The sequence below is a fragment of the Manacus candei genome, unplaced genomic scaffold (genome assembly GCF_025592945.1).
Source record: "Manacus candei isolate 608988 ecotype Guabito, Panama unplaced genomic scaffold, ASM2559294v1 h1tg000011l, whole genome shotgun sequence".
Taxonomy (NCBI): Eukaryota; Metazoa; Chordata; class Aves; order Passeriformes; family Pipridae; genus Manacus; species Manacus candei.
The window spans coordinates 19,354,168-19,374,238 of NW_026138059.1; the positions used below are offsets into that span (position 1 = coordinate 19,354,168).

Sequence of the window (20,071 nt, forward strand, 5' to 3'; positions counted from 1 at the left end):
AAAACTGAGGCTTTCTCTCAGATAATTTCAGTCTTCAGGTAAGGGGTGGAAAAATATATCCAGATGATCTGGCAGTTATTTTTAATAATTATTTTAAAATGTCTGCTATGAGTGAACTTTAATTATTAACTTGTTTAGTTCCTTCATATCAATATGGCTACTCAATACAGTTAATTTTCACATTTTCTGTAAGCTTAAGAGCTAGAGTGTAAGTCTTTGCAAATGGGAAAAAAAAGGAGGCAGACAAAATTTATTCTCAGTTGAAGGGAAATCAGCATTTAAAAAGACAGTGAAATGCTGCTTGTCGATTGCAGATATCTTGGTTTGTCTCCATGTGCACATAGGCACACATCCATGTTATGGATACTTTTTAACCTCAATTAGGTAAAGTAAAGCTAAAAAACTTTTCCAGTGATGTTATTGGTGCTGTGCAGGTTAATTTCCATACACGTAACATGCTGGTCATCTTGACAACTGGGTGTGCCTCTTCCACTTCATGGCATTAGTATCTTTATAATATTATAATGTATTTGCAGTAAAGTGGCCTTTGCAGTTAAGTAAATAACACAAATATATTAAAATACTTATTTGTTGATGAAAAGTTTATATTTTTAATGCTAATTTCAGCATTTTTTATTTTTGTAGCATCATAAAGTTCACTCTGTATGTTCTTTCTGATACATATCACCTTTCTTTTTCCTCATCAGGCTGATGCAGTTTCACTTGAAGAAATAAAAAAATATATCAAACAAGAGGTTCTTAAGGTTTTTGAAGGTGAGAAAATGAAGTATTATACAACTAAATATAAATCTTAAATTCTGCTTGAAATTTCTTTAGATGTCATCTAACTTAAGCAGCTGCCTTGTTGCTGTAGCTATGTTGAACGAGTCTACATAATTCTGTTTAAACAATTAGAAGCTATAGTATCTGTTAACCAGAGTATTTCCTTATGTAAAAGATTAGCATTAAAAGGTAGTCTGCTCCAAATCATAATACCAAGCATAGGTATGTATCACTGTAGTTAATATATGTATCATATTTTATTGCAGATACATATGTATCTACAACATATCATTAAGACACTGAAGAGTTACTAAAGCAGAGACAATAGAAATATCTAATTTTTTTGCCCTCTTAGTGAGTGACTATTTAAATGAGAGGAAGGCTTGATAGCTTTCAGTCATCCTGGTCTAAACTGCTGGGCAGTTTGCTCAGCAAATATCCCTGCTGAGTTCCACAGCTCCCTTGCAAGATCAACATCTTCTGGCCCAGTTTCAGGCTAATACCAGATTCAGCCGCGGCCTTTGTATTATGTAAGATTTCTTAGATGTCTGAGTCCATACTCTGAAAAGGAAATATTTTTCTTCCCCAGCATTTCCTTAGTCATGGTTGCAAAGCTGTGACTCAGGTAGGTGTCTGAAACAAGATTCTGCTTGAACACCCCTTAACAGTAGCTTCTCTTCCATTGCAAAACGCATTTCTTATGTCTTCAACTTCTCTATTTTGTCATTAATATTTGTGGATAAAACCCATTTTATCTTTTAGGGATAAAAGAAATAATATGAAGCTTGGGGCTTTTTAACCTGTTCAGGCAGTTTTTCACTTTATAACAAGGCTATCATTTTGTGTATTTTCACCCTTCCCCAGATTGCTATCCCTCAGGAGTTCAACTTGCTATGTATTTCAAGAATAGTTTGTTGACTGAAGTCACCTCCTTCTCCTATTTAAATAGTATTTAGTCTATTCACAGAAAGAAGGTGCCCTGCCTACAGGGAATAATGGAGTTTTGTCTTTGTAGCCATTGCATTTTCTACACCTCAGCAGTGTTCCCACAGATCTTCCATTTTTTGACATTGTTTCACTTTGCCTGCTTTCTGTCACCTTGCTTCTTTTTTGTTTGATGTCCACTCTATTCTGATTTTTTTCTTGAATCTTAAAACTCCACCACAGAAAATACATACTATGTTATATAATGTTGAGGGTTTTAATCTGTTTTTTAAAAGAGACAGAGTCAAGATTAATACCTATTTTTTCTGTCTCTAATGAACACTAAAATGTTACCAAGTGCACTTTATTCCACCAGCGTGAACAGTTCATCCTGAAATATCTGCAATTAATAATCTTTGCTGAGAACTTTCAGGTTTTTTCGCAACTGTTTTCAGGGTTTCAGTACATTCCAAGAACCTTTCTTGGTATTTAACCTCTGCTTTGCAACTTAATATGAGTTATGAACATATGAGGTAGCCCTTCGTAGGTGTACTAAGTAATAATTATTCTGTGTTTATGTATTTTAAGTACTTCCATGAACAGGAGTCAGAAGTCATTTGAAATGTTGAAACATTAGTAATAGAGATTAGTAATAGAAACTTTAATACAAATTCATTCTGATTATTTCAAAGGGTAAAGACTCAGACATGAGTCTGAGTTGGAACTGAAGGTCTCAGTGGTATTGGAGTATTCAATACCTTGACATTAAGAAGGACTGAACACCTTACTTCCAGAAAATTTAGCTGGTACTTTGGGATTTACCTGTCATTTGCTAGCAGATTTCTTACTCACTTTTCCTTGTGTCTTTTATTAATGAAGAAAGGATGGCTCAATTTGTATCCCAGCTGAAGCTGCCTGCTGCGATGCTTGCCTCCCAAGCTCATGGTAAACCAGGGCCCCCAGGAAAAGATGGGTCACCAGGGCCACCAGGAAATGATGGTTTGCCAGGGCCACCAGGAGAACGTGGAATTCAAGGTAGGAATTCCAAAAAATGTTCCCATAAATTCTATCTAAAAATCCATGTACACTTGCTAATGATTAAGTAAACCAGGACTACCTATCTAGCTTCCTAATGATTAACTTTTAAACTTATGTACTTACATTTTTCCAGACTAGATCTAAATATTAACCCATAGTAAATGTGTGGATTTTACTGATTAAAAACTCCTAATCAGTGCATTTTATTCTAATAAGTGATAAAGTTAATTATTGACAGATATCTAAAGCTGACGGAACTACTCTAGCACTTATTTTTTTCCTCCAAAATATGTTAATAAGGAAGAAAAACTGTGCCAGCACTCTAACTGTTTAGATCTTGCTCCATATTGACAGACAATCTTATTTATGAAAGAAAATTTGATCATCCAGTCTGAGTGCTCTCAGCTTTGATCCTGAGACAACACAGGGGAGGAAAAACTCTTTTAGTTAGAAGCAAATACTCTTTTAGAAGTAAAACTGAAGTATTACCACATGAGTTCTTCTTACCATGAATAAATCTATTTTCACAAAAAAATTCAGAGTTATCAGCTTTTTGCTATCCCCCAAAGGGTAATTTGTGCATTGCAATGCATTGGGATAGTACAGGACTTCCATTTCACTGAACTGTCTTTTACTGCAAAATTGGCTCTGAGGGATCCATTTTCATTGTGGTTGTGCTCTGTTGTAGAGTCAGCCTCTCAGAGATTAAAAGGTAGTGGACAACAGGCTAAAAGGAAAAAAAGAATTTATCGATGAATAGTATTTTTGCGTGTGTAATATGTAATTTGCAGTTTATCTGTAGGTAGTTCTTTATTATCTTTTGTTAGTTTGGTCTGCTCTGAAGTCAGACCAAGTCAGACTGGAATGAAGAAAATGAGTGCAAAACTGAAGATGTGTGGATCCTAAAGCTATCAGAAGAACAAAGACTTACTAACATTGATAAGCACAACCCCCTGACAGAAGCTTGAAAAATGTCATGAGATCAGAATGAGAAGAACAAGAATAAAGGATCAAGGAAACCAATAAAAGGCTTAGAATCTTACAACACTGACTTCATCGTTACCCAAATATTCAGATTGCCATAAATAATCCATTTCACTGTCAGTGCCAGATTGTTCAATGATGATGTATGTGGTGAATAGTCTCAGATGCTTCTGGGAAGTGAAACGTTGTACTAGATTTCCTTTCCAGCTAGTCAGCATAAAGAGTAAAAGATGACCGCTGTGTTTTTTTTTTTTGGGGGGGGGCAGGGAGTAAAAAAAGAAGAAAAAAAAAGCAGCTTTTTCATACCTTATGCTTCAGTAAAAGTAGTGCCCTGTATACACAGGATTTCCAGTTGTTTTACCATTATGCTTAATACTATTTTTTGGTTTGTAAAAGGTAAGCTAAGTGAGAAGCATTTAATTCTCTGATACTTCAAGATATATGAAAATACACTTCCAAGGAAAGAAAACAAAATGTTTACCTTACCTTTTTTACACTCTGAGTAAGAAATAGTCCTGTAGGAGAAGCACACTTGCAAATACCCTTCATGCCTTATTCAGTTGTGCCTGTGCATGGTATTGCTTTGTACCAAGAGTAAAAGGAAATTCAAATCTCTGAGCAGATTGAAAATTATCCTTCTATATTCCAGCTTGTTTTCAGCCACAAAATACATAGCAAGCAAGACTTCTTGGAGAAGCACATTATGTGCATATGTGGCTGAGACCATCAAGGTAGCATGTTGTGTGCACAAGTCCTAATATACATTTGGTATTGACTGACAGATACTCCTTATTATATTTCTCTCTTGGGTGTAGGCCAGATTGCCAACTCCAGAGATTTGTTGTCTGCAGTAATATGTGTCTGGGCTGACAGAGTGAGTCACTTGTCCCAGCAGACAGTGGGAAGAAGTAGATGCTTCCAGTGAGCAATTAACAGGACCTGTCCTGTTTGTGATGCTGCGTGCTGAGCAGAGAGCCTACTAGAGCCAGCCAGCAGGAAAGGCAGGTGTATCAGACACTGTGTGTCCAAGGTGTTTAAATTTACTTATGGATTCATAGGGGCCCCTCTATACACCCTGAGTGTCGTGCCAGTTTCCCAGGGAAATTGTCAGGAATGACTTGGCTGGATTCCAGCAGAACCTCCTTCTGCAAAGCAAATCAATATAGTGGGGGTTAGTCCCAGAAGGAGAAAACATAGGTACTAACTTTTAGAAATGTAGGCATGGTTTTCAAAAATTGTATTTAAAGAATAGCTAGACTCCTGTGCATAGAGTCATCCCCTTCTAAAGAAGTCCAGAATTCTTACCTCCTGGCCTTCAGCAAGGTTGTTCATAGTATTCCTCAGATACTTTCCAATGGTTCAGGTACAAATAATTTATAGGATGGTCTCAGTAAAAATACAGCATGCAAGCAAAATATAATGAAGAATTGCAACTTCAATTATGAAACACATAAATGGTATTCACATAATGATTGGAAGATTTTTATACTTATATATATTTCTTCATTTGAAAAAATAACCTATGGCATATGCATCAGCAAGCTGATACCCTGAGGCAGCATTACTGGTGAAATGTACAGCATTTGCTTAAGGGGGGAACAGAGGAACTTGATTCTGTATGAGTTTTAAAATATTTTAATATCTCATAGAGAATTAGAAAGTTTATTTCAAGACTTTACAGACAAGCTATAGCAATGTCATGCATTTGCAAATAGTCAGCTTGTCATGTGTTAGAGGATCTAGCTCAATTGACTTCAGTGACTTAATTGGATTTTTAAAACTGTAATAGTAAGTGACTTTTGGTCCATTAGATGAAATGCACCTTGGGATAATTCTGCAAGCCAGATATCCTTTATGTTACTATGACTATTGATTTTTTTCTCACTAGAGAAAAGATTTCGTCTCAGTTAAAGTTCACTCTTTCTATCAAATTAAGGAAATTAGTTTGTTATAGGTCCTCATAACTCATGGTAGCCTCAAGGAATCAAGCATCACAGTTCAGAAAATAAAAATACCATGCAATAAATAGTGAAAGCTCCTTATCTTCATTGGCAATCTCTATTGTAGAATTTATGTCTCTTATAATTTATAATTTGTAGAGTGGAAGCATGTAGAAACCTTGGCTGGCATCAGGAACCCATTGTAGTGGATGTTGTTCAGACAAAGTCACTATTCTGAAATAGCTGTACTGGTTTCAACAGTTACCATCTTGTAAAATGTTCTCTGCTGTGGAAGTTGAAGTAAACCTGTTTTAGTTTGATTTGAACCTCAGCTCCAACCTCTCCACTGGGAGGGCTGTAACACACAGAAGGAATTCGGAATATATACTGGAGGCTGGATGAGAGGATGCTCTTAGAGCACCCTCTCTGTTGCTTTGCAGTCTTTTCTTTTTAAGAACACAGAGTATTTATGTGGTAAAACACAGTGGGTACTTTGGTCTCGTTGTTCCCTGATGTGATAATCTGTTTGCCTCGTATTTGTATTAAAGAATGTCAAATTTCTCTAGATAAGTACTTAACATGCTACTTTCAAATGCTGTGTTGTCCATACTGATGGAAGAGGGTCTCTGTGATAGAGGTGGAATACCTTCTGGAGCAGTTTAAATACCTTTTACCTCCAAGTTCCTAGACATGAACTTGGGTCATTTCTGTGTGGAGCTGAGGGTGTTGTGGTAGTGACACTTCTGACTACGATGTCTGTGGGAAGCATCAAGTGGAGAGCTGTATGTCAGCTGTCACTACTCACCTGTGAGCAGAACCTTATCCATTTGAACACCTACCTGGTACATATTGCTACCAAGTGGTTAGCATACTACCCATGGTTGGGTACGTGTTTATAATACCAAAACTTTTGAGTTGCAGAAATCACAACAAAACTTCTGGAACCTGAGTGAAAGGCTTTGCTAAAACAATTGCCTTTTGGATTAAGCAGGTGCCTCTTACTGGAATTGTAATTCCACCAGTAAAAGTAGATAGCATCTTATATGTGCCTTTACACCAAAAACAATAAATCAAAATCTGATTTATGTGTATGGTAATACTTTCCTTTGACTGTGTATGAATTTGTCACTTTAAGCTCAGAAAGAAGGTGATAAAAGTGCAATCATGACCCTGCTTATGAGCAAAATATACCTCATTAAAATCAAAGATTTTTCTGCCAAAATTACACATTACATTGTTCAGATTGTTTACATATAGGTCTGTTTACTAATATGCTGGCATCCTATTAAATAAATCCTTGCTGTCAGAAAAGATATCTGGAAATTTTTGTATCAAACTTCAGTGTCAGCAGAACTTTCCTGCCACTGTGTACAAATTACACCTTTGCATATGTATTTGGATACAGCCAGTAATGGTTTACACTACCCTGGATCATGTATTTGTATTGGCAGGCTGATCTTTGTCCAATAGTGATTTTGTGGTTTTTTCCTTATTGTCTTGAATTCCAGTGATGTTTACAGAATCATTCAGTCTATCTTAGTGCCTTTCAATTATGGTGTGTCAGAGACCTATAGTAACAGTTATCATGGAAATTGTAAATGTGGTATATGTTATCTGTGATTTCTCTCTCTTCTCCATAACTAAAGAAACAGAAAAGCAACTTATTAGTGGCAGCACTGCTTTGTAAAATTACAGTTTAACTCTGTGTGTAGTGGGAAATGAACTGTAACTATTGACTGTAAATTAAAAAACATAGAGAAATATATAATAAATAGGACACTTAATGGTTGTGTGAATCCTATGGTTCTATGATTAAGCTTTTCAAACAGTAGCCAAAACAGCATTGCACAAGATGATTCAGAGCAAAACAACTTGATGTAGTTATAAATACTACTGTGGTCATTAAAAAGCAAAACCAGTATTCAAAATTAAGTACAAGCACCTGCATATTCCTTTTTCTCAGTCATTATAGCTTGAGTGCATATATGCCTTGTACAATTCTGCTTAACACAACTCAGTGACCAGAATGCATGATTAATGTTGTTTGTTTTACTGTGAGCTTTTAAACTGTTGATTTCCTTTAGTTATGTTATGTATGTCACCCTGCATGCATTTTCTAATGTTTTTGCCTCCCTGTAATTTCCTTATTGCAGTGCTGAGGGAAGATTGATGCTCTGTTTTGAAACCTAGAATGGTAGCAATAGATAATAGACTCTACTGAAGTGTATAATGAGCTTTTGTGTAACAGAAAGCTTGAATGCTCTGAATTGAATACCATTCCTACTGCATTGTGTCTGTTGCAACAACCCTGAATTGGTACCCACAGTACCCACAGTAGTCTCTTTCTGGAATATCCTGTAAGGTACCACTGTTGCCATAGACCACAGCACACTGACAAGACAACCTTTGCCATTCACCTTCCAGTGCCTGTTAAGCTTCATGAGACATCAGGTGGATTGACACCACCATGTTGGCTGGTCAGCTGTGACTCTTCTCTTTGAATTCAAACCGAGTTACACTTTTTCACAAGAGGAATTTTATTGTATGGCTTAGACAATGCTAGAAATATACTGGTCCCTTATGCAGGACAAATTTCATTCCAAATGTGACCAGAAATTGGCAAATTAATCTTCAGTATTTGTCACCTTACACGTCTGAGGTGCTGGGGAAGGAAGAAGGTTTCCTTGGAAGGAAGATGGTTTCCTTATAATCTCTTGTAAAGTAATGGGTTGTGGCAGGTGTCACACTTGTTCCTTTAAAAATGCCTTCATCCCCTCTCCTGCATAATTTACATGATCTGAGCAGAAAAGGTACATTAGTAGATGGATTCTTAACTTCAAATATTAAGGAAAATGCTTTACCAATAGCCACGAGTCCTCTGCTCTGAAGCAGCCAGAGTGTTTCCAACTAATAAGACACTTTAAAAACAGTTCAAGGAAAAATAAACAGGCATTGGTCATGAGTTGCAGCACCTGAAAAGGTGGAGGCTATTTAGATAAATACAAAGCAATGACCTGTGAAGAAAATGAACTACATTATTCAAAGTATAATTAGTAATCACACTAATCAAGTAGGCCTTGAACCAGAAATCTGCACAAGCTCTAAAGATGCCTCATTCCACATGAGGGCTACTAGGTAACGCTGACAGGGGAGTGGGTCTTGTCTCACATACAGGGGAATGTCTAAGCATAAAACTGCCAGTTTATGGTCTAAAAAGTGCAAATGTAAGGATTTGTGTAGAACAGAGAGGGTGAAGTCTTGCTCAGTTTGTGGGCTACGAGAGAAGGACTGGTCAGACTGCAGATGTCCTTTGGTTTGCTGCCTTACGTCACTTGATTGAACAGGGAACACCAGAGCAGAATATGCATTTGGGTCTTTATTAGAGGAGCTTCAGAAAGGTAACTTAAAATCTTGGAGAAAAGTCCAACTAGTGAACAAAGCAAGAGTCCTTTGGCAGAGGATGCAACAGTTACTACTAGAAATCCTCATATTTTCCAGAAGGAACTTAACTTGAAAGCTGTCTTAGGAAAAAATACCACTCTCTGAAAAAGAAGTGAGCATGTGCTTTTCCAATTGCATTTGTGTTGGTAATTTCCTGTTACAAAGATATATAGAAGAACACTGTTTATAATAAGAGGGTGCTCTTATTTTCATATCTGTATTCTGTGTAGGTTATAGAGGACAGAAAGGGGAAAGAGGCGAGCCTGGAATTGGACTGCCCGGTAACCCCGGACCACCTGGCCCTGCAGGTACAAGTCTCCAGATTTATTTCTGTTATTGTTATTTATGAACTAATGAACCTTTCTCCATTTTTCACATTGGTTTTACACCCCTGCCTTTCCTCCCAAGCTGAGTCATAGCATGAGGTCAGACCCACCTGCCTTCTTGTGGATGAGCTGGTGTGCAGCTGACTGTCAGTGATAAAATGCAGGACACTATACGTGCTTTGCTGAGGATTCTACTAATTCTAACTTTGTTTTACCAGCTGCCGGCCTGCCAGGCCCACCAGGAGCACCAGGCTCACCCGGACCGCAGGGGCCACCTGGACCCAGTGGGAGATGCAATCCTGCAGATTGCTATTACCACATATCACAGACTCGGTCACACACCAGCAGAAAATAAAAACCCTCTCCCCCAGACACTTGGGTTCATAATCACTTTTCACTCCTCCCGATAAGTTAATTTAATTTTTTAAATATTTGGTGCATTTTTATTTTTTTTTTCCTCGACACTGCATGGTATATAGATAATTTGTAAGGCACAAAATTGAGCTTTTTTCTATGTTTTTTGCAGTGTCGTAATTATGAAATGATGATGTATATTTTCCGGAGTGCATTCCATGTGTTGTTTCTCATATTTATTTTGCTTAGAACAGAAAATAGGCACAAATAATTTTCATCACCTTCTTTTTTCAAACAAAAAATATTTTGTTGTTACTTAAGACATTATGTATGCCCCAGTAAGTAAGCTGGCTTTATTTTTCTTGCTGGTGGTGAATTTTAAATCAAAAATATACATTTCTGAAGTTTCAAAGCATACTTGTTCGTGGCGAACGCAGGACCTGAGCCGGAGCACTGGGAACTCTGTTCAGACTAAACATTCATGTCCCTCGAGGAGGCTCTGGCACAACTTCTGAAAAGGGTCTTTGTTGTGCATCACAAAGGCTGCCCACCATTTCAGTCACGTCCAAGATGTTGAAGAAGGAGACGAAGATGTGTTTATGATCTCCCTAATCCCATCCAACGCTGAGCTTCACACTGACTGAAAAATCACCAGGTGTAGCCTCAGGAAATGTCTCTCCTGAGTGGATGTTGTCCCAGCTAGGGGGCTTGTATGTTCATTTAGTCATGGCTACATGCAGTCCAGATATTTAACTGCAAAGGGCTGGTGTTGATGTTCCTGACTGAGAACTGGCATGTATTCTGACCATCACATGGACTAAGTGTACCGTTGTTGCCTGTAATCAAGCTACTCTGCCATTAGGTCTGCCTACAGCAAAGGTGACCCTTTGCTTTAGAGCAGAGAGTTGTGGGTACGCAGTCCAAGATGGGAACTTCACAAGCCTCTGATCTTGGCAGTGGTACCATTTTCCTCTTCCTCCTGCAATAATCACGTGCTGAAATAAGCTTGAGAAGAACATGGAAACTGTAGAGTGTAAAATTCACAGGTCCTAGTAAATCACAAAAAAGTCACTTGAGTGCAAGAAAGATTTGGAAAAAAGTACAAAACCCTCCTTGAAAGGTGTAATACCAAGAGCACAACTGCAGACAGTTTTCAGGCAATGAGTACATCCTACAGGACCAGACAACGTCAGCCAGATAGAATGAAATGTACATCCTGTAGCGCTCAAAGAGCTGAGCAAAAGAAAATCTGGAGAAAATTAATCACACAGAGGCTGGTTGTGAAAAGGAGGGAGGAGACATGGCCAAAGTTTCACTTCTGATTATTAGGAAACAGATCATCCTAGGTTAGTCCTGTGGAATTTTCTGCAGTGCAATAGAAAGTGAAGGTGCTATGGGAAGAATGAACACAGATAGCTATAACCCAAAACCTCAAAATACATCTGTAGTGCAAAGCCATACTGAGGGCTCTCACTCTGTCATTAGGAAGCCGGGCACTCTCCCACATCAGGCAGAAAAAATGGTTTTGATGACTTTGCGCTTGAGCACTATGGAGCTGCCAGGGAAGCATTCTCACACTGGAAGTGCTGGCTTCCAGAGAAGCTGTTGTGAAACATGAATCTGGATGAATTCTTGATTTTGCTGAAAAACAGTTAAGGAATGACCAGTGTGAGTCTTTAAAAACAGAAAAACACTGGCATTTGTTCTGAATAGAGTTCCTAACACTTGCATCCAGAGTGAGATGAAAGCAAGAGGTAAAAGACTTAACCCAGGCAGCTGGGGAGCTCAGGCACATATTCTGAGGGGGAAAGCACACATCCCTGATATATTCATCAATTAGATGTTTGGATGAAAGAGGGTGCTTGCTACAAAGAGATGTTAAAGGAAACATAAGGATGAAAAGCTGAGAGTAAACAACCAGGACAGATGAGGGCAGCAGGAAAGAGGAGGATGCTACCTAAAGGAAGTGTAATACACCCTACAGCTGGGGACTCCCTGTGGGGTCAAGGTGGTTTGTATGTCCCTCACGAGGTTGGGAACAGATAGATCAAAGCCCACCAGCGAACTCCAATCCTCACACCTCCTTTTCTGCTCATCCCTCCCATCCCTTGGGAGGCAATAGCTGCCCCTTCTTTAGGCCAGCACATCCTCCGCTCTACGGGCAGTGGGTGCCTGTCCCACCAGGGTGAAGGTGCAGGACAAGTGGTCCTACCTGTGCTTATATCAACTCACCCCACTCCTCTTCCAGACCTCCTGTGCCCATGGAGTGTGTTTTGGTTTGCTCTGTGGAACTGATCACCTTTCCAGATCTGGTCCTTAGAGTGCCAAGGCTGTGAGAGCACTGGGAACTGGTGAGGCAGCTTGAAACCAAGCAATTGTCTGTCCTGAGGCACCTCCTGCAGTGTGGCCCCTGGGTCTGCCAGCCCAGCAAGTACAGCCTTGCTCAGTGTCTGTAAATGTACACCAGTGGAGGAACAGCCCTACATACTGGTTTCCATTCTCTGAAAGGAACTGCTGGTCAGGTATCTTGCATAAGCATTTTCCCTCTTTTTTTTTTATTTTTGTTGTTACTTCTCTAGTAATTCCAATATGTGTAATAGTCTAAACATTTTTTACTTCATAAGTTAATTTTTGACTTCATTTTCTGTGATAATATTGAAAAGGGTACTGTCTTGTGAATAATATTCATGCAACTTAGTGGTTCACAAGCAGCCCTATCTGGAAGGCTGTACATAGACTATTGTGCTGCATTAATGGTATCTGTATATTTTGGGGCCTTTAGGTAGCTGAAACCCAGCATCTGTCATCTGTCAGATGCAATTGCTGTATGTTAATTTACTTGAACTTATTGGAAAGCAAAACACTTTTTATATTTGAAAAAGTTTTATTTTTTCATCTATGTTTCCTACAGATGCCTTTTTCTTTGTATAGGCTCAAACATAAAGGTCTTTTTAAAATGCATTTGAATGCTTCCAGTTGATTTACAGGTAACTTTGGTAACTATCTTGTTGCATTATTTTTATTTTGCTAAAAGCCCAGTTTAATTTTCTCATGTGAGAAAACGGGTATTTTTTTATATGGGCTATCTCGATATCTTTTTTAAGATGCCACGTTCTTCACTGAGGTGGAACAGTGTTAATCCCATCTTAACTTTACTTCACACTGGCTTGCTCCTACTCTGTATTTTTAGAATCAAAAATGGAATGTAGCTGGAAACATGTTTCTGCATGGTTTTCAGGTTTAGCCCTTGAAATTTCTTTGCAGTTTCGGACTGATGTTGTAGTTTTTGGGGAGGGGTTGCTAATCTATTTTGCAATTTGCTTTATCAGTTTTGTATCTGTTTTGAGCAGTTCATGCTGCAGTAAGCACTACAAGGAACTAAACACAGGGGATTCTTTCCAGTAACATGAGGTCTTTGATTTGGGCTTGTTCACATGCAGCAAGACTCAGAAGTGAAATAACTTTGACAAAATATTTTAAACCTTTCTTAAAAGCTCTCTAAGCTTTATCCTACTTCAGGGTCAGACTATTATATTTTATGGCAAGTTGCCCTGTCACCTATTAAGAACATGTTGAGATTTTCTTGAAATTGCTATGTACAGAACTACTTAGTTTGCCTAAAGAAAGAAAAAACTTGGTAAGAGAGAAACTTTACCAGAGCTGCAGTAGACCTTGTGTTGTCCACATGGTGGAGTCTAAAACATCCTTTCAGTACAAAGGGTACAGCCCAGGCCTAACTTGCCCAGCAGTGCAAGAGCTGACCCAGTGATGCGTATTCTCACAGCATAAGAGTCAGTATTTCTCATTTTGTTCTTGAGCCTGACTTTTTTTTTTTTTTAAATCTATTTAGTTTTGCATGGCAGTATTTGCAGAAATACTGCCTTTCTTGGATAATTATTGTTATGTAATATTGCTTAGACTTTATTTGTGTTTATTATTATATTTTGTTTTGTGTATGTTAAAAAGAATATGTATTAGTGGGACATCCCACTTTCAGGCATCATTTATGTCCCCTAAAATGACGTTTGTCTCCAGGGGAGGAGGGGCTTACCTACGGTTAATAAAAATTACAACAGCATCCTTCATACAAGCTGTAGGAACAGCAGTGCAGCCTGATAATATTTTGAAAACCAATATTCTTGTCTTAAACTGGACTTGGTTGCAATCCTAAAAGAGCACTATGATACAGGAACGGGATTGATTGTATCGTCCATCCTTTGTTTTATGATTTTGGGTTATGATAGATGTTAGATATGCACATCTTTGTTAAATAATTGTATTTTTAAAATTAATGGAAAATCACACAAAATATCTTGGAGCTTCTTCTTTTTCACAAGGATGAAATACTATTTTTCATGTCAGTGTTCACTCAGTTTTTTTCTTCTTTTTCTGAAATGTTTACATAAAATTCTTGTAAAAATCCCACTGGCTAAACTAGCATTTTTTAAACTTGTTTCTCCAAATATACTACTTAAAACCAGTCCCTAACATTGCATTTTATGAATGCAGTAGAATTGCTGCTCTAATGTGACATGTTAGAATAAGAAAAGTATCTCAGAAATCAAAACATTGTTGGTTTAGTGTGGGCTTTTATTGAGTTTTTGTTAGTTTCTGGACGTACCAAATCATACAAATTTTCTCTGAAATCTGATATGTCCACTACAACTAGATTGTATTGGAAGGATGTTGAAATCCAGCTCTAAACACACAGGCAGATGTAGGCCATGGAGAACAAGTTTAACCCTGACCTTGTCATCATTGGTGTTTAAGTGGAAAACTTTAGGTTCACAATACCTTAATGAAATGTTGTTTTCAAATATTAATTGCTAAAAAACATTATCGATTCTAGACCAAAATAAATTTGTAGCTAAAAAGATTGGAGTCTACATGTCTTTTAGTTTTCTTTCTGAGTCTTCGGTTCTATAAACACAAATGCATTTAATTATTTACTGCAGTTTTAATGTAAATATATTGTCTCCAGTCAGTATGTTTGAAGGATTCTCAATTACATACCTTGGTTTTTTGTATTCTTTCATTTCTGAATGATATGCAGCTGTCACTGAATGAATCATAGTACATGCCGACTGGTTGCTTCCTTCCTTCCTTCTATTTTTGGTTTGCAACATTTAGGGTTCTGTTCAGTGGAAATGTATTAAGTGGATGGAAAATTGCTTTTGATATTATGATGTGGTCATTTACATCTGAAACAGTATTCCAGATGGAAATGGAAATGTTTCACATACTTTCTCTTTGTGCCTCTGTCAGAAATGTTAACTTTTCCTTCTGTGTCAAATCAGGTACCTTTTTTGCACTCTTGTGCAAGATTTGAAATTGGTAAGTACTGAGATTAACCAATACATCCCATAATGACTTACAATGGGCCTGAGGATTTATTCTTCAGTTCTGTATTTTAAGTTAAAACTTGTGAGTCAGCTTGAAGGCAGAAAATCTGTCAGAATCTTAAGCTGTCCACTTATATAGATTCTGCATTGAATTGACCCTCAGTGTTGAATTTGATTGTAATAATTCTTATTTGTTTTTTACATATTAATGTTTTTGCTTCTACATGAGTTTCCTTCCATAGTGGAATTTTATGCATTTTTCAGATTATATTTTCTAAAGCACTTCACATTTGTATTTAAATGTTGGGGGTTTTGCTTCTTTTGATTCATATGTGTATGTATTACATATGGAAAACAATATTTTCATTCTGTTATCAGATGGGTTTCTTTCTTTTCAACAGTTTTACACACTTTATAGTCAAAATAAAAGTTTGCTGGTGAAACTACAGTTTGTCATAACCACTAGTTTTTTATTTGTTGCACTATGTAAGTAGTACTTTTGAGGATTATGCCCTAAATCAGTAAAATCTGACTTAATTCTAAAACACCTTTATGTGTGCCCAAGCCACTCACCTCATGTGGAATCTTCTGGATATGTTCCTGCAGAATTAAATTCTTTGCACTTATCTATTTTGGCGACTTCTTGTAGTATTAATGCAGGGGATGTTGGCTATGAGTTTGGCCAAACTGGAGGTGCATGAAAACCGTTCTGTCCCAAGCTTTGCCCTGAGTCTCGGGGCAGGATGGCATGTTTCTTTATGCCTGTTTTCTTTCCCCATCTTTTCCCTGAAATCTCACCCAGTGCTGCTTTTGTGGCACTAAATAGAGCACAGTAGCCAGGTGTAGATAAGACTTGTAAAGATTTGACCTCTTTTATATTTATTGTCTAAAATACTGGGCTATGCAAGGGACAGAAAGACATTGATGCCTTAGGGGTTTTAGGATTTTTAGCTTTTTGTAGATTTTAATGTAGCTGTCACACTTTAGAATACTAAACACTCACCAAACCTTATTCCCCTATTTCATATTGGATTTCTGAAATTCTTTAGGCTTGTTAAAGCTCCTTTCAAAGTAGGACTATAGTAAACACATTCTGTTTAAGAACAGTCACACCCCAGGCCTGAACAACAAGATACCATCACAGTCAGAGCAACATTCAAGCCAGGAACTTTGGAGAAGCTCCAAAGACAGTACGTGACGTGAAGAAAAGGAAGGTGAGGAAGAAAGGTGTCTTGGAACCCCCGACTCAATTCCAGAGAGGCATGCCAGGGGGCACTTGTGGGGGCAGGTAGTTCTCAGATCAGACAATAAATTGTGGAACCCCTGGACGCGGGGCGTGTGCCATTTCGTACTCCTTGCACCAGAAGGCATTCATTAGAGACCTGCTCTATAAGTTATCTCTGCTAAACTTGCCTGGAGTTTTTTTTGCTCCCAATCTTTAGGCAACAGCATTATCAGAATTAATCCCATTTAACTAATTCTAAAAAGTCTCAAGTATACTTTATTTTAGTAGGCAGCTGAATCAGACATTTTTGTCTCAAGTGATCTCTGTTTAGGCACTTTCTGTCAACACATGAGGTGCCAGAAAAATGGCTTCTAGATGCAGCCAGAGCATCAGGTTTGGTCTGAGGAAGGTTTAACTACTCATTTTTTAATAATTCCTTTTGCTGTATATATTATACCAGTACCTTTACCCTTATGTTACCTGCAAAATGCAGAGCTCCATGGATTGTGTTCTTTCTCTCTGTTGTCACATGGCAAACAAGTCAACTGTCTGGAACATAACCAGATAGCTAAGGGCTAGGAAAAAAAAATCAGTGCTTAAAGCAAGTGTGCCAAAGTTTATATTTGAAAATTTGGATGGCTAATAATGAAATTAAAGGAAACATCGTAGGATGGTTTCATTGTTATCTTGGAGAGAAAATAAACTTCAGAGAGGTAAAGTCAAAACCACAAATAGTTTAATTTATACAGAGAGCAACAGAATATCTACATTGCACATTTTCCTCTAAAAACTGAGTATCTTCAAAAAAGGCAACTTGGGACATCTAATTGCTGCCTTCTGGTTGTTCTGTTAATCAGTACTGAATGTAACCATACATAAAAAAAAGATATAGGAGATTAAAATATCATTTATTTGGGGGTTTGTACAACCACAGATGTTCAAAATCTGTAATCTTTACTATAAAACATATATTTCTGGGACTTAAAATTCCCTTGACAGTGGCTACTAGCCTTTTATTTAATTCACATAAAAGAAGGCAAACTGAAATAGGCTTCCTATGAAATTACAAATGCAACACAAATTTGAGTCAAAAATGAAGAGGTTATTCCACATGGGTTATTCATGAGAACCCAGTGATCGTACCTTTACAGAGATTGACAGCATAAAAGGTGCCAGGGGTGGCAGGTTTTCACAAGAAAAGTCTCTCAACTCTGTTTCTGCAATTGAATGGAAGAGCTGAAGGAGGTTTAGCATATCCTGGACAACACATACATACAATGAAGTGACTGTGCATGAAGGGTGTGTGCTAGAATTTATTTTATAAGTATAAAAGAATAGCTACAACTGCAGGAAATAAACTGTCCTTTTTTTATTTGATGGCTGAAGTCATGTTATTTCACTGTACATCATACATAGGAATTAAGTATGGGAGGAGGAAAAATCACAGAAACCCTTTATTAAAAAAAAATCAAAAATAAAAATAGACAATTGCCTTTTATCCTCCCCAAAAGGAGAAAAGAACCAGAAGGCATCACCTGTGTATTTCTGTAAGCACCATTGTTGCAGCTTGTGTTGCTCAGTAAACCTTTTGAAAAAATGTACAACCACTGTGTTAAAAATACCTTACTGAAACTTTGGTTGAAAGGTTTGTCCATGTTTGCATTTCTCCTTCATTCCTTGTTTTTTTCTCAGCTGTCTGTGCAAGAAGTAAATTGATGCTGACACGCGGTGGCACTTGCGTTGCCCACTCAGGGCCCTTTCATGTTCTTACCCACTCTCTGTCCAGCCTGCACTCTGCAGGATGCTGGCTCACAGTACCCAGGAGGGCCAGGAGGGCCAGGGGGACCAGGAACCCCAGGCTGACCGGCCACCCCAGGGGGACCTCTCTCACCATCACGGCCTTCCCTGCCGTAGCTGGCTTTGCCTGGCTCACCTGGAAAAGCAGATGCAGATCTAAACACTGGCAGCAAACAACATGCTTACTGTACACGTAGCTTTACTGAACATCCCGTTCTCAAAAGCTGTATGAAGACAGCTTTTCACTGCTCTCAGGGAGGGGTGCCAACTTGGAGGGACAGTTTTTCTCTGACACCCAGGCTGCAATTACCCTGCTACAGTAATGGAATTTCAGTCCTAGTGCTCTCCAGTTTTACTGGTGCAGTTGTCCTGCTATACGAAGCTCTGCAGTATAACTGATTGCAGCACTGCAGCCACCCCTGCTGCTGATGCCTATGACAGAGTAGATGCTACTTCCTACTACAGTTTTGTTAGTGCTCTGGAAAAAGACATACCAAGAATTTATTTTTTTTCTCCACCGAGATGGATGTATAGTTTGGAACTGCTAAGAACTAGTCGCTTTTTACTTCTAAATCTTCAATGGAGAAATGAAATGCAGTAATTTCAGTAAGCCTCTTTCAGTGATAGATTTCTACAGAAGACAACTCTGACTTACATAGATATCCTTGGGATCAGAATATAGTAACCTTCTATTTTTTTTTCCTTTTTTCAGGAAGAGAAGAAATTTAGGTTGTTTCTGTCTATATATAAAGACAGAAATATGCTATAGAGATACCGATGGAAATAACGTTTATGTTCATTCCCAGGCCACTAGAGGCCAGCTGTGCTGCATCCATCAGCAAGAATCTCCCATGGAGCCCTATTATATAATATTGCAATTAATTACCACAGAAATCAAAGAATATACTAGATTATGAGTGGAGATTTTGAAGACTGCTATGCCTGTCAGTGAGATAATCTGAGGGTTGTGGCTTTTTTTCATTTATTTTTTATATATAATTATATGTGTATATAATCTATATGAAATATATATTTATATTAGAAGAGGCAATTTTCATTTATTTGTGTGTAATTGCCCCTTTTTTTTTAAGTATTTGTTTACATCTTCCCTAACCTTTCTACAGTGAGATAAATGAGGTGGTGGCATTTTAGTAAAAAAGGTTTTAATTCTGATTTTTTCTGAATCCTTACCTATAATGTAAAAATTATTAAGCACTGTAATTTGAAGGCTTATTGTTTAATGGACACCTTTTATCTTTTCAAAGCATCTTGAAGTATCAGCTCTGACTAAATTATTACTACATCTCTTCCTCTTTACCCTAACCCTCTTATATTTACCTGGCAGACCTCTTGGTCCAGGATAACCTTTCAGTCCTCTGCCTGGAAATCCTCTTTCTCCTCTTTCTCCTGGTTCACCTAAAGCAAATTCATGAAATATTAGTTATAGCCTGCCTGAACTATCATTTTCAGTAAATTCCCTTTCAGAGGTGAACAGTTAATAAGCAGAGAATTCAGCTGGCTATATATATTCTTAGCAGATTTGAATGATGTCCTGACACAGATCCTTGTAGAATGTTTGGGATTTGACTGGGGTTTTTCTCCCATTTGAGTCATACTCAGAAGCAGACATCTTGGAGGGGAAAAAAAACACATGGAGCTGGAGAGTAAGTACCACATGAGATAAGTCACAGCCTATGTAACAGGAATAAACCAAAGTCACAGGACTACACAGGTTCTTTGGAATATAGAGAGTGAGGTTATTGGCTTCTGCAAGGCCATGTGAACTCAGCTAAGAAGTGAATTCTCAAGCGCTGGTCCTCGAGATGGCCAGTGAAGAGAAGAAAAGGGAAGCTGGCTGCACAGATTACAGTATTCTGTTGACATCTACGTAAGACATTGTTTTACCTTTATGAAAGA

The 20,071-nt window shown here is 37.9% G+C and overlaps 2 protein-coding genes across 12 annotated transcripts in view; one reads left to right on the forward strand and one right to left on the reverse strand.

Moving 5' to 3' along the window:
- The window catches only part of COL19A1 (collagen type XIX alpha 1 chain), a 188,179-nt gene extending 172,608 nt beyond the window's left edge, over nt 1-15,571 (forward strand). For 8 of the 10 annotated variants that reach the window (XM_051777715.1, XM_051777713.1, XM_051777716.1 and 5 more), the window contains 4 exons: nt 708-774; nt 2,587-2,742; nt 9,341-9,418; nt 9,655-15,571. In XM_051777715.1, coding sequence (XP_051633675.1) covers nt 708-774; nt 2,587-2,742; nt 9,341-9,418; nt 9,655-9,791 — 438 coding nt within the window. In that variant the 3' untranslated portion in view covers nt 9,792-15,571. Of the gene's footprint in view, nt 1-707; nt 775-1,372; nt 1,409-2,586; nt 2,743-3,572; nt 3,983-9,340; nt 9,419-9,654 lie in introns of those variants that run through there. The other 2 variants (XM_051777719.1, XM_051777721.1) reach the window with 2 other exon arrangements.
- Nucleotides 15,572-17,300: 1,729 nt separating this feature from the next.
- COL9A1 (collagen type IX alpha 1 chain) overlaps nt 17,301-20,071 on the reverse strand; it is a 66,324-nt gene continuing 63,553 nt past the window's right edge. For both annotated transcript variants that reach the window (XM_051777726.1, XM_051777727.1), the window contains 2 exons: nt 19,493-19,570; nt 17,301-18,290 (listed from right to left, as the gene is read on the reverse strand). In XM_051777726.1, coding sequence (XP_051633686.1) covers nt 18,106-18,290; nt 19,493-19,570 — 263 coding nt within the window. In that variant the 3' untranslated portion in view covers nt 17,301-18,105. The remainder of the gene's footprint in view (nt 18,291-19,492; nt 19,571-20,071) is intronic.